Raw genomic sequence first — 13,081 nt, 5'->3', positions numbered from 1 at the left:
ACAGCATGAGCAGGGGAGGGTCAGAGAGAGAGGGAGACACAGAATCTGAAACAGGCTCCAGGCTCTGAGCTGTCAGCACAGAGCCTGATGCAGGACTTGAACCCATGAACTGTGAGATCATAACCTGAGCTGATGTCAGACGCTTAACTGACTGAACCACCCAGGCGCCCCGTGCAGCTGCTTCCTGCTCACATGTCTGTGAAGTGCTCAGTTAACTGTTTTCCACATGCCTCAGTGCAGCAGAGAGGAACTCTATCAACCCCCAGCAGGCCACCACTTTATCCCCACGATCTGCAGGTGAACACACCTAATACAAAGCCTCTTTGAAATATGATTCCTCTGAGACTTGTCCAAATGATCAAGAGCCCCCTCAGTGGTTCCCAAACCTATCCGCACACTAGAATCCCCTGAGGATCTTTTGAAAATCCCAACCACGCCACACTCCAGAATCAATTGGAGCACAGGCATCAGGGATTTTTGAAGCTCCCAGATGTACAGATAAGTTTGGGAACCACCGTCTTTATTTATTCTCCTGTTTCGGGGAGGGGAGAAAGCAAAGTCATCATTTCATTTCCCTTCCGACTCTTCCCCTTTTCTGTCTTGCCCCTTACCCCTACCTTACCATTTCTTTCACCTCCCCCCACACACACCCTCCCAACCCTCTGACCTTCCCCCCCTCCCTGCTTCTCTCCCTCTCCACTTCTTCTGGTCTGGACACCCTTGTGTGGAAAGAGGGTTTCCTGGGAAGGTGGCTTCAGCCCCCAACTCCCCAGCCACTTTCCCAGTGACCCGCTGGGGGGCTGCGCTGGCCGCAGCACCTGACCTTACCTCAGGGCTGCGAGGGCCAGCTTGGACTGATAGCCCAGGGTACAGGGTACCCAGTCCTTGGGGACGTGCCAGGGCTCCCAGAAAGTGTGACTCAGAGGGGCAGAGTTCTCTGCTCCCCAAAGTCTGGGAGCCCAGGGTGACAGGGAGCCCCAGCGCAGTGTGCCTGCCAACTGTCCAGTCCCTCGGCAAGGACGAACGCTGGTCCATTCTCTCATTTCTTATTATCAAGACTGTTTTTTCTATTTCTTAAAATGGGCTGGAAGGGTTTTACCAGGCCCTTGTGTTCCAGCTCAGTGCTTTTCAAACTCTGATGTGCAGATGATTCGCTAGGGGGTCTTATTAAAATACAGATTTTGGGGTGCCTGGGTGGCTCAATGGGTTAAGCTTCTGGATCTCCTGGTTTGTGAGTTTGAGCCCCATGTGGGGCTCTGAGCTGACAGCGTGGATTCTGTGTCTCCTCTCTCTCTGCTCCTCCCCCACTGGCTCACTCTCTCTCAAAAATAAATAAACATTAAAAAATTTTTCAAATGTACATTTTGATTGAATGAGCAGATGTGTGTGAAGGAGAGGGGAGGGGAGAATGAGATTCTGCATTTCTAACAAGATCCCAGAGGATGCCCATGTCACTGGTCCACAGACCTCATTTTGCTTGGGAACAGCATTTTACACTACGTTCAAGGGAGTGGAGGTGGCTGCAAATGCCCCCCCACCCAGCGGGGCAGCACATTCTCCAAATGACTCTGGTGGATCCCGTGAGGTTAGAGGTGTGCGAGCAGGCCTGGAGAGCTGCCCGTGTGAGGTCAGCAGAGAATCCCCCTTTCCTTCCCATGCCCGTGGCTCTCAGGCGCTCTGAGAGCTACCAGCGTAGACTGCAGGAGGGGGAAAGGTAGAAATCCACCTGGGAGGTGCTCCTCGGGGTCTATGTCTTGCTTTTTTGCAGACTTCCCAGCCCCTCTGTGGCAGCCTCTGGCCATTTCTGGGTTCAAAGTCCTGTTTTGTGTTCTTTATTGCATTCAATAAATATTTATACAGAACTCACAGGCAAAAGAGAACTCACAAGAACCCACACACCGGGCACAAAACACACTGCGCACAAAAGGTAAACCTTTCCTGTAAAGAGGCAGATAGTAAATATCTTAAACTACGCCTCTGATACAGCATCTGTGTCATGGCCACTGACCTCTGCCCTTGCAGCACAAAGGCAGCCAGAGACAATAAACGTTAATTACAAAAACAGGCCGCTGCCAGATCTGATTGGCCATAGTTTGCCCGTCCTTGCCACAGAGCTCATACTTTACAAAAGGAAGACCAAAGGGATGAGGAACAATAACAAAATAAGAAACTAATGAGAAAGTTATGCAGAGAATTAAAATAGGTCATTGGGATGGAGATTGACAGGGGAACAGTACTGTAGACTGGGTGGCTGAGGAAGGCATTTCTAAAATTTTTTTTTTTAATGTTTATTTCTGAGAGAGAGAGACAGCATGAGCAGGGGAGGGTCAGAGAGAGAGGGAGATACAGAATCTGAAGCAGGCTCCAGGCTGTGAGCTGTCAGCACAGAGCCCAACGCGGGGCTCGAACCCACGAACTGTGAGATCGTGACCTGAGCCGAAGTCAGACGCTTAACCGACTGAGCCACCCAGGCACCCCAGAAGGCATTTCTAAGGAGGTGGCCTAGAAACTGTTCTGAGAAATGAAGGAGCTGGCCGTGGTAAAAATCAGAGGACAGAACATTCCAAAAAGTCTGAGCCACAAGTGCAAAAGCGCTAAGGCTGGAACAAACTTGGTATGCTTCAGGACCCAAGGGATGTGTGTGGGGTGGGCAATGTTGGTGGTAGGAGACCGTGTAGGAGGTACAGGCGGGGTCCTCCAGAGGCGCTTTGTAACACAGGGTAGAGTTTGGCTCTTAGTCTCCTGTGATGGGAAGCCATCGGAGGGGTTACCCAGGAGGGGTGACAGAATTCCTAAGGCACTTGGGCAACTAACTGCTGCCTGTACCCTCTTTCATCTCCCCATGGCAGCCCCCGAGCCCTAGGCCAGGGAGTGGGCCTCCTTGCTGGACCCCCTCTCCCAGGCAGTCCAGAGGAGAGGAGCCCGGGTCTGTGAAACAGCATCTCTGGAGGGTACGCTTGCTTGCCTAGAAAAATCCTTTCCCTAACATTTCACCTGTTCCTCACTCTTCCCTTTAGCTTTAGTTGGGGGGACAGGGCAGGGGCTACCTGGTCACAGTATCTAATGAGGTTCAGACTAACAAGTTCCCTGCAACCTCCACTTTCCTGCACCAAATGCAGGCACTTCTTGGTTTACTGGGGTGTGTGTGAGGGGGGGGGTCAATGGTCACATAAAGGGCAACCCATTGTCATCAAGTGCTTGATGATAATTATAATAATAATCATACCCATCTAGGCAGCAGGTCTTCTGCTCACCACCACCCAAATCCAGTACCATGGGAGTAATTATTATCCCCACTGTAGGCAAGGATCTCAAGGACGGGAGGCCAGAATTCGCCCAGCGAAGAACAATCAGTGTTCTGGCTTCATGGCTCTGGAGCTGGGGGTGAGGTAGGGAAGGAAAAGCAGCCTCCATATCACGTTGAAAAGAGCAGCTCTAAGAGACTCTTCCCAGTGGGTTTCACTGCTCTGAGCAGAAGACAGCAGGACAGGATCTGGGGAGTGCACCAACCTGGGGGCCCGGGGGCCCAGGGGAGCCAAGTGATCCTTGCACACATGAGGACTGTGTGGTTTCCAGTTCCAGGATGAGATTCTTCATGTCTGGGGAGAGAAGCTTCAACACAAGCAACACATGGTCATAGGTCAGCCTCAGACTCGGGGGACAGAAGAAGGGTCACCACCCTGGACACTGACCTGCATCCCAATGCAGTTCCCAAGACTGCTGGTTCCCTGACACCCCAATGGCTGACCCAAGAAGATGACCTTCTGGACCCCAAGTTCCTGTTCTCTCTTGAAACGTACCTGGCTTGAATGGATTATAGAGATAGAAGACCCACTCTGGATGAATAGGAAGCTCATTTCAGGGGCCTTTACTTAATGTCTAGGACAGCACTGTCCAACAGAAATAAAACGCAGGCCACCAGTGCAAGCCACACATGTAGTTTTAAATTTTCTGGTAGCCACATAAAAAAGGTAAAAGAAGTAAAATTAATTTTAATAACAGATTTAACCTAGTATGTCCCAAATATTATCATTTCAACATATATTCAGTATTTAAAAATTACTAATGAGACATTTCACATTCTTTTTTCATACCAAGTCTTCAAAATCCAGTGTGTGTTTCATATGCCCAGCACATCTCAACTCTAACAAGCCACATCAGAAGTGTTGAAGCCACATGTGGCCAGTGGCTACTGGGTTGGGCAGTACAGGTCTAAGAATTCCCAGAAAATTTTGAGAATCCCAAGTCCCCAAACTATCCTGGCCTGTTGTCTTCTAGCTCAGCTTCCCAAACTCTGTTCCCTCTCACACCTTAGTATGACCATTTTCGGTGGCCCCTCATAGAAACAGCCTATGTTAAACATGGGCTGTGGAAGGGAATTTCATAAATACTTGAGAAGTAAGGGAAAATTCTGTTCTGAGCAGCTTAAGGGAGCCGAGGAAGTTATAAATTCACCTCATCGTTCTCAGGGATATAGAACACTTGGCCAAATCCAATTCCAGCTGACAAGAATCTCCCTCTATAACTTATTTACGACAGTGGGAGAATGGACACACACGAGAAACTGTAAAATGCCCATTCTAGGGTTCAACCTGCTACGTGGAGTAAAGGGTTGGATCCACCAGAAAGAATCCGGAGGCTGTTCACCTCAAGTGGGAGGAGGTGGGGGGCTGTGTGGCGGGCACCGGGGAGCCCGTGTGTCTGTTCTCTCATGAGTCTTGAGGTACTCACCAGACCTCTGCCGCCTCTGAAGAACGGTGGTGGGAACAGCGGAGGTGGAGGGGGCGTCAGGAGGCAGCACGCTCTGTGGCTGCCACGCTTCTTCTGGTCCAGGCCTGGAAGGGCTGTGCAGAGAAAATGGCTGCTCGTAGCCCCAACAGTGTCAGGGTCTCTATCTGTCCCCTGAACCCTAGGGAGACCCATGCTGCAAACCCCAGATTTGTGAATCTGATTTCCAGCCCTTTAGATTTTAGTGTACTGTCTGTTTGCTACTGGATGCAGCCCTCCCCCAGCCTCTGCTGAATGAAGATGGTTAATAAGCAAGTGGATGGTATGGACACCATGACCATAATAAGGTCCATTTCTCCTTCTTTAAGAACTGACTTGTCACTTTGTAGATGTGTAGACAGGGAAAGCAAAGCCCACCCTCATAATACACCTCTAATAGCAGAAGAGAAGGAAGTATGTGTTAATTCCTTTGATGGTGCACTCAGAGGGAGGTTCGTGGAGGGGACAGCCAGGGCCCGAGGTGGCGTGGACTGTATGAGACCCAGAGCCCTGATTTAAAACACACTTGATTCTAGGCTCTGCACACACATTTGGTGTCATCCATGCTCATGAAAGGATTACAGTCTAATGACTCAATACATGAGTGTGAGGAGATGAAGGAAGGGGCCTTGGTCCCTGAAAGCTTTATTGAACATTGGTCTTGCCCATGTTCAATTTTATTGTGTGTTCAACGTTGAAGTATACCTTACAGAAAGGTTGTAGATCGTAAGTACACAGCCCAATAGATTTCTGCAAAGTGAACACACCCTAGAGGCCGGCCCCTGGATCAAAACACACAACCCTCCATCATCTACAATCCCTGTAGACTCCTGTCCAATCTCTGCAGGCTTCCCTCTCCACCATCCTGACTTCTAATCCCAGGGACTCATCATATCTATTCTGGAACTTTATATAAACAGAATCTGACAATACAAACTCTTGTGTTGGCTTGCTCAACATAGTGTTTGTGGGGGTCGTTTGGGTTGTTGTTTATAGAAGTTAGTGCCAAAGAGAGTTCCATTGTGTGACCAAACCACAATCTACTTATCCATTCTGCTGCTGCTGCACATTGGGTTGATAACCTCCACACAGCCCACCAGAACGGGCTAAAGTAAAAAGGACAGGAAATAACAAATGTGGGCAAGAATGTGGAACAAACGGAACTCTTATACATTGGCCAGGGGGAGTGCAGTTTCCAACCTCCTTGGAAAACTGCTTGGCATTGTCTACTGAAGCTGACTACAGGAATCCCCAGTAGCCTAGCAGTTTCACTCCGAGGTGTTTAGCAACAGACAAATGGACATATGTTCATCAAAACATGTGTACTAGAATATTCACAGCGTTAAATACCCACAATCACCAAAAGCTGTAAACTTACAGTTCCCAGTGTGGGTCTCATGATGGTACCCTCACCTTCAACCCTTCATTGAACCTCTGACTTTGTAGAACTTGGGCAGGTCACTCACCACATGCCTCTGGGGCCCTGAACCCAGTTTCGGTCTTCTCTCTCGGGGGCCTGTGCTTGCTTACTGTTTCAGCCTGTGCTCCTGCAGACATCAGGCAGCTGGCAGAGGCTCCCCAGGAACGGCTTCTCCATGCACACCCACGCACTTACTCCCTGATGGAGGAGCATTCCACTGGCCTATCCCTATGGTCCTTGGCCCTCTCCCAGCCCATGCCTCCTTTTGTAAGAAGTATTTTGTAAAGACCCTTTTATTATCCTGAAATGAAATTCATAAACAATACACCATACATATGCAATTTTAAAAATCAATATAATCTTGCAGCAGCCAGATGTGGAGGTGGCTTGTCAGGGCCACGGAAGTGGTGAAGACAAAAAGGAAGCAACCCATGCAAATGGTACTGGGGAGAAAGAAACCGGAGACCAGTGTGTCACAGGAGTGAAAGGGGGGGAAGAATCGAGGGTGGCTTTGAAGTGGCTGGGGACTGGGACATCAGTGACCAGAGAATGAGATGGGAGAGTCCAAGGAAGTACTGGTTTGTGGGGAATGCTGTCAAACTTGGTATGAGATATTTGTTCATTCAAGTACATGCTGTGTTCGGACACTGGGCCAGGCCATGTTGGGGGGCAGGAAGAGGTCTAACTGGTGCCCCTGACCTATAGACAGTAAGGCCTGAATGGCTGCCAACACCCTTCCTCTCATATCCCACCACTCCCCCTGACACCTAGCCCGATTCTGGAGACTCTTACTCACTAATCAAGAACTGGCAGCTGCTGCCTCCACCAGGAAGCTTTCCTTGACTTCCCAGGCCAACACTGAGGGTCCTGCCATGGTTTTCTCTGGGTTTACCTCTCTGTTACCTCTTACCCATGAGGTAACACAGTTTCCTTGTATCTTCCTGACTATTGCACTTTCTGGGAGGATGGAAGCAAGTTTTTAATCCCCAGGTTCTAGTACAGTACCTGACATACACTAGATATTTCACAAATGTTTGCTGAATTAATAATAATAATACCCAAGACACTACATGCTGAGGCACCGCTGTATGGTTCACACATAGAAATTCACCTAATCCTCAAAGCAACCCTGAAAGTTAAGTGTATTGCTATCATCATCACCCCCATTTTACAGATCAGTTAGCTGAGGCAAAGACTAGCAGTCTCGTTCTAGGATTCTTCTTCTTGAGCTCCACATTCAGCTACATGTGGTGGGAATGTGGGAAATAAAAGTCAGGAGCTCAGAAGAAGGCAAGGGGCTCCCATAACAACTACCTGAGGTACAGTAGGAAGCGCCTCCAACCAAATGCCAAAAGGAACACCCTGTAGCTGAACAAAACTGGCTTTGTTGACTCACAGTGAGGGAGGACACACACCTGGGGGAGCCATGTGGCATCTTGCTAAGAGGGTGCCAGAAAGGACTTATTCTAGAATTTGGGGTGGGCTTTCACTTGGTGATACTGGGGGAGACTCTGAGGAAGGGAGTCTGGCTTTGCTCTGGACCAGACTCTGGCAGGGAGCGAGCGCTCGTCTATGACTGCCTTAGTTCTTATCTAGAAAAAGAGAAGAGCAGAGGGAGACTGAAGCTGTGGTGAGTAAAGCAGCAGCAGTCACTCATGTTGGCAAGGATTGAGGGGTGGTTGGCCATTTTTGTGGTTGGACGGTGGTCTCGTTTTCTTCTGTGTCTGATGGTGACACAGTGGCCTGGTTTTGTTTTGGTCCATCACAGTCACAGACTTGCCTTGTCTGAGGCTGTTCTAGGACATTATTTTTGTTCAACAGAACACCATTCCACCCGTCACGGGCCACTTCTCTCTCTCAGTGGTAAAATAGTATAGCTACGTTGTTATAAAACTTGACATTAATGCCAATCATATTCTTCTTCAAATTCCTCGAAGCTTCTTTGCTAGAGTGCTGGGTAAGCTGGGAGGGGCAGCTTCCATTGCCCCACCCTGCCTGGACCATGTGGTAAAGGTGATGGACGGGCCAGCACTCCAGGACCATTTCAACGCCACCCCGGAGGCAGTTTCTCCTTTGCTGCTCTTTGGCCTCGGCAGACAGCTAAGGGCTGCGGTTGTGGCTTTCCACAAAGCCTCCCCCAGCCAAGAGCACCTGGGAAGCTGGAAGGTTCACGTGGCTAATTTACACTCCTCGCCATTTATTTTTCCAGACCATATATGGCCTCCAATGCCTCGCTTCACCCCACATTCTGTGTGGTCTTCCACTAATGACAGACTCTATCATCTGAAGCAATTCTCTTATTTCTTCCTGGAAACTGTAGAACTCTTCAGCGAACATAAATTATCAATTGCTTCTCCTGCTGAGGCATCTGTGGTGTTCACCTCTCCCCATCCCCTCTCGCCCTTTCCCCCTTGACCTTGACTTCACTTCCAGCAGGTGAAGAGCATCTATTTCTGCCCACCCCCAACTCCCTGGAGATGTTTGTTTTTAGCACAGACTAGTTTATTTACGGCTCATTCCAGCTCAGAATATTTCCATCAGGTGGATGTGTTTGTGAAAAGCTTCCCGCCCCTCCCTCTCCTCCCAGCCAACTGAGCCAGGACTTCACATGTCTATTTTGGTGTTGTCCAAGTGGCCTGTGAGTCTCTTTCAGGACTGTGATGCCTCTATGGAATCACGTCTCAGCCTAGGGTCCAGCTTGGAAAGGCCCCAGCAGGCTTTGTGGTAATGGAAACACTTATGCATGTATGAACACCGGGCCTGCAGAAACCTGGGTGCGCCATGTGGCTCTGACCCAGGCAGCTGCCTGGGAAATGCCAACTACCATGGAATTTCAGGACTACTTGCCCTGACTTAAAGCCACTGAAGTCCTACTGTACGTGGCCGCTGTCGTGCCAAAGCATGCGTAGAAATAACACTGGGTCTTAGGACAGGCTTTGGGCAACTGTTTGGTTTTTGTTTCTGTTTTGTTTACTGTTACAGATGCTGGCTTTGCCCTTTGCACTCAATGCCCACTTGACTCTTGGGCACATCCTTGGAAAGTGTGATTCACTTGAACTTACTTCTGGAAATATAGGGAGTTGGATCAAAGAGTAGGAGTCTGGGTTCAAGTGACCAAGTGACCCAGCACAACTCATTTCTGAGACTTGGTTTCCTTACGTAAGCCCAGACCATCTGCAAATTCTGTTTCCATACATATTACACCAGGATCACCACCATGTCCATCTGCATCTCCCACTCACAAGACCAGCCCATCAGCAAGGTATGAAGGACAGCCTTTCTGTTTCTGTCTCCTGTTTTTGTATCAAGCAGTCCCCTCCACCACCATTCTCCGCCCAATCAAGCAAATGCGTCATCAGAAGCCACCAAAGGAGGGGCACCTAGGTGAGTCAGTTGGTTAAGCGTCTGACTCTTGGATTTAGCTCAGGTCATAATCTCTCAGTTTGTGGGATCGAGTCCTGTATCAGGCTCTGTACTGATAGCACAGAGCCAGCTTGGGATTCTCTTTCTCCCTCGGTCTCTGCCCCTTTCCCCCAACTCAAAATAAACTTAAAAAAAGATCCACCAAAGGAAGGAAGTCACATAAATACCCTGCCTTTGCAGGATGGTAAAATTCCAGGTGCAGCCATATACTAACTATTCTGCAACCGTTTATGAAGTTGGGAGACTGCTCAACTTCTTACTTCTACCTTCTTCCACTTCCGGGCCTTTCCCTGCCTATTGGAACTGTATTAGAAGGAAAAGAGGAGAGAGGAGGTAAAGGGCACGTGCTCCACTCTGTGCTCTGGCTGTGAGCCAGAGGTCTCCACTACAGTGACGTTCTCGTGATAGCTGGCTTTACTTTGCTCCAAGTTTTTCCTGACTCACATATTCCAGAGAAGGCTGAACCTTACAACTTTCCCCCCACTGTCAGACACCTTGAAAAACAAATTCTGATCCTAAAAGTTGAATGTATTTGAACTTCTCTGAAAGACCGTGGCAGGAATTTGCCATTTGCATTTTGCCCCTGAGTGGGCAAGGGGAGCAGATGAGGACACCACTCACAAAGAAAATGGCTTGGCAGTGGCCACATGACCTATGCCGGTCAGCCTGGAGAGTAATGGAGAACATCTCCGCCATCCAATACCAGGGCTGGCCCCAACCACAGTCCATGACATTACTTCAAAGCCACAGAGCAGCAGCTGCCAGCCTGCGACCTCAAAGTCAAGGTCACAAGAGGGGCACACACAAGTGCACACACCCGAGTGTGTATACCAAGGTCCTCACCAATTCCACCATCAAACCCCTTTATGTTGCATCCAACACTGGTCGAGAAGTTTAAGACTTAAAGACTGCTTAAAGCACCCAGAACAAGTCTGCCTTCCAAGCCTTTTTCTAAAACAATGCACACATCATATATGCAGACGTACACACACACACACACACACACACACACACACACACACACACACACAACTCACCCGAGCAGCAAGCTGAGTAACAGAGCAGTCCTGAAATGGTGAGCAGGTGAGTGAAGCTGAGTGATGGACCCGTCATCGTGGGCAAGGCCCAAGGAGGGACTGGCCAGGGAACACAGGCTGGCGACAGGCTGAGATCTGTCACGCCTCTGAGCACTCCCAGCTGGGCATTTGGGGTGGGAGTCAGCCAATCCCTGCTTTGGTGTTCCTTCTGCCCAAGATGCCAGGGGTCGGGGGCCAGTCCTTAGCTCCAGGAAGCAGGAACAGGTAGGCAGTGCTCTGGCCTCACCAGAGGCTGCCCTAGGGGCAGCTTGGGGGAAGAAGAGGGCCCCCCATCCCAGGAAAGGAGGCAAGGCTGGGAGCCCAGGATACGGATCGCCCCTGCCAGCCAAGAGGAAATGGGAGTGTAATCTGTCTAAAAGGCTGCTTCTTGTTCAGCTCAGAAACTGCCCCTGTCAATACTGCTCTGGCAAGCCTCAAAGTCCACACCCACCGCGACTGTCCTGGGGGAATCTGCCCTCCTCTACTTCAGGGAAGACCTCTGTCACCAGGGTCTTGGCTGTGACCATATCTGTGACAAGGTGCTGCCAACAAAGCTAAACTTAATTTTTCAAATTATAAAAATTTTACAAAGATAGATCTATAAATGTATATACATATATATATACATATATATATATGTATCTAGATAGATCTATAAATATCTAGATAGATCTATTCCCAAAGGCCTGGTAGGGCAAACCTTTTTAGATGAAGCCTGCCTGTAAAATAATAAAGCAGCATATACCAGATACATGTGGCATTTATCTGATAACTTTATGGGCATTCACACAAAATTTTAGATCATAAAAGACAAGATTATTAGTAGTTAGCAATAAGCACCATTATTTTAACCGGCTAAGTAAATATCATAACTCATTGCAGGAGTCAGAAAACTTTTTCTGGGAAGGGCCAGATAATAAATGAATATTTTAGGCTCTGCGGTCTGTATGGTATCTGTTACAACATCACTCTGCTGTTATACATGAAAGTAGCCACAGACAATAAAGGAATGACCATGGGTGCATTCTAATAAAACTTTATTTACAAAATAGGAAGCAGACTGGAAACGGCCCCCAGGCTACAGTTGACTGACCCCTGAGCTATAGCCTTCAAAAGAAAGGATATTCCTTGTAGTCATTCATTCACTTACTGTTTCATTCATTCAGAAACACACATTGAATGCCAAATGTATGCAAGACCCAATGACTAGACACAGTTCCATTCCTTGGCATGTGTCATTCAGTTTTACGGAAAGAATACAGGCACTGGAATCAGGCAAATTCAAGCTGGAGTTACCCAGGCTACCACTTACTAGCTGTATGAACCTTGAGGAAGTTATTCACTCTGAGTCTCAATTTTCTCATCTGTAAAATGGGTAAAGCAAAACCCACTTTGCTAGTTTGTTGTGGGGATTAGAGAGAAGGATTTCAGAGTTCCAGGAATAGAATAGAGGCTCTTTTATTGACATTTTCAGCAATAACTATTATACAAAGTACAAAAAGAGAGGTGGCTAACACAGGGCTGGGGGATGTCTGGAGGGATTTACAGCAGGAAGTGATAGTTTTCCGGTTGGCGGAAAGATATAAGTGAGAAATCAGGCAAAGTTTCCTGGAAGAGGTAAGCTGAGCTTAAAAAGTAGAGAAGATCTGCTGGTACCAGCAGATGAAAGGAGTACAGGAGGCAAAGGTTAGGTTCTGTTCCTTCTCTGAAGCGTTTCCCTCTGTTCTCAGAAACACAGAGTCTAAGACATCAGAGAGAGCACAGAGGGCATGGGGTGCTTTGTCCTAAATCCCAAACAGTTGCAGAAATGTCATTGGTGTATTTCCCCAAATTCTCCTGCACTGGGTCATATTCCTAAAGCTCATTTTTCAAATCCCATTCAAAACCTCTTGGAGATGGAAGTTTTGCCACTTTTTAGCACCACAAGCACCCCCTTTTTACCACTTAGCATCAAACTGTCTCTACAAAGGTTTACGTATGTCAATTACTCAGCTGTACTTTGACTACTGTAACAACAAAGGAGACTGACCTAGATGGATGTTAGGCCTGCCCCACCCTGCTGGTGTTCGAATCTCTAGTTTGAACCTAATGACTCAGGCTCATGAACGTCTCTTTTGTCTCTTTTCCATGCTGCTTTCCTCCTGCAGCTCTCTTCTCTGTCTCATTCTGTCTCTACATCTCCCTATCTCTGACTTTGTCTCTGTCTCTCCAAGCACTCTGGGCTGAATCTCCTTAAGTCAGATGCCTAGATGTGAGTTCGATTACTGATAACTGCCCTGCAGCTGAGTGTGCCAGTCTGGAATTAGGACCAGGCTGGTCTCTAGCCCTGGTGCAGCCAGAAACTTGCTGTGTGACCTTGGACAATCACTTCCCCTCTGGGCCTTAGTTTTCCCAA

The 13,081-nt window shown here is 48.4% G+C and overlaps 1 protein-coding gene across 4 annotated transcripts in view; it reads right to left on the bottom strand.

Moving 5' to 3' along the window:
* The window catches only part of COLQ (collagen like tail subunit of asymmetric acetylcholinesterase), a 76,726-nt gene that overhangs the window by 42,879 nt on the left and 20,766 nt on the right, over positions 1 to 13,081 (bottom strand). For all 4 annotated transcript variants that reach the window (XR_013331799.1, XM_077750921.1, XM_077750919.1 and 1 more), the window contains exons 2-3: positions 4,732 to 4,844; positions 3,511 to 3,612 (exon numbers count right to left, since the gene is read on the bottom strand). Coding sequence is in view for 3 of the 4 variants with exons in the window: in XM_077750921.1 (XP_077607047.1) it covers positions 3,511 to 3,612; positions 4,732 to 4,844 (215 nt within the window). In the remaining variant the exon portion in view is untranslated. The remainder of the gene's footprint in view (positions 1 to 3,510; positions 3,613 to 4,731; positions 4,845 to 13,081) is intronic.

Source organism: Crocuta crocuta, unplaced genomic scaffold (assembly GCF_008692635.1).
Source record: "Crocuta crocuta isolate KB4526 unplaced genomic scaffold, BGI_CrCroc_1.0 scaffold279, whole genome shotgun sequence".
NCBI classification, from domain to species: Eukaryota; Metazoa; Chordata; class Mammalia; order Carnivora; family Hyaenidae; genus Crocuta; species Crocuta crocuta.
This window is presented reverse-complemented; position numbering and strand designations above follow the sequence as displayed.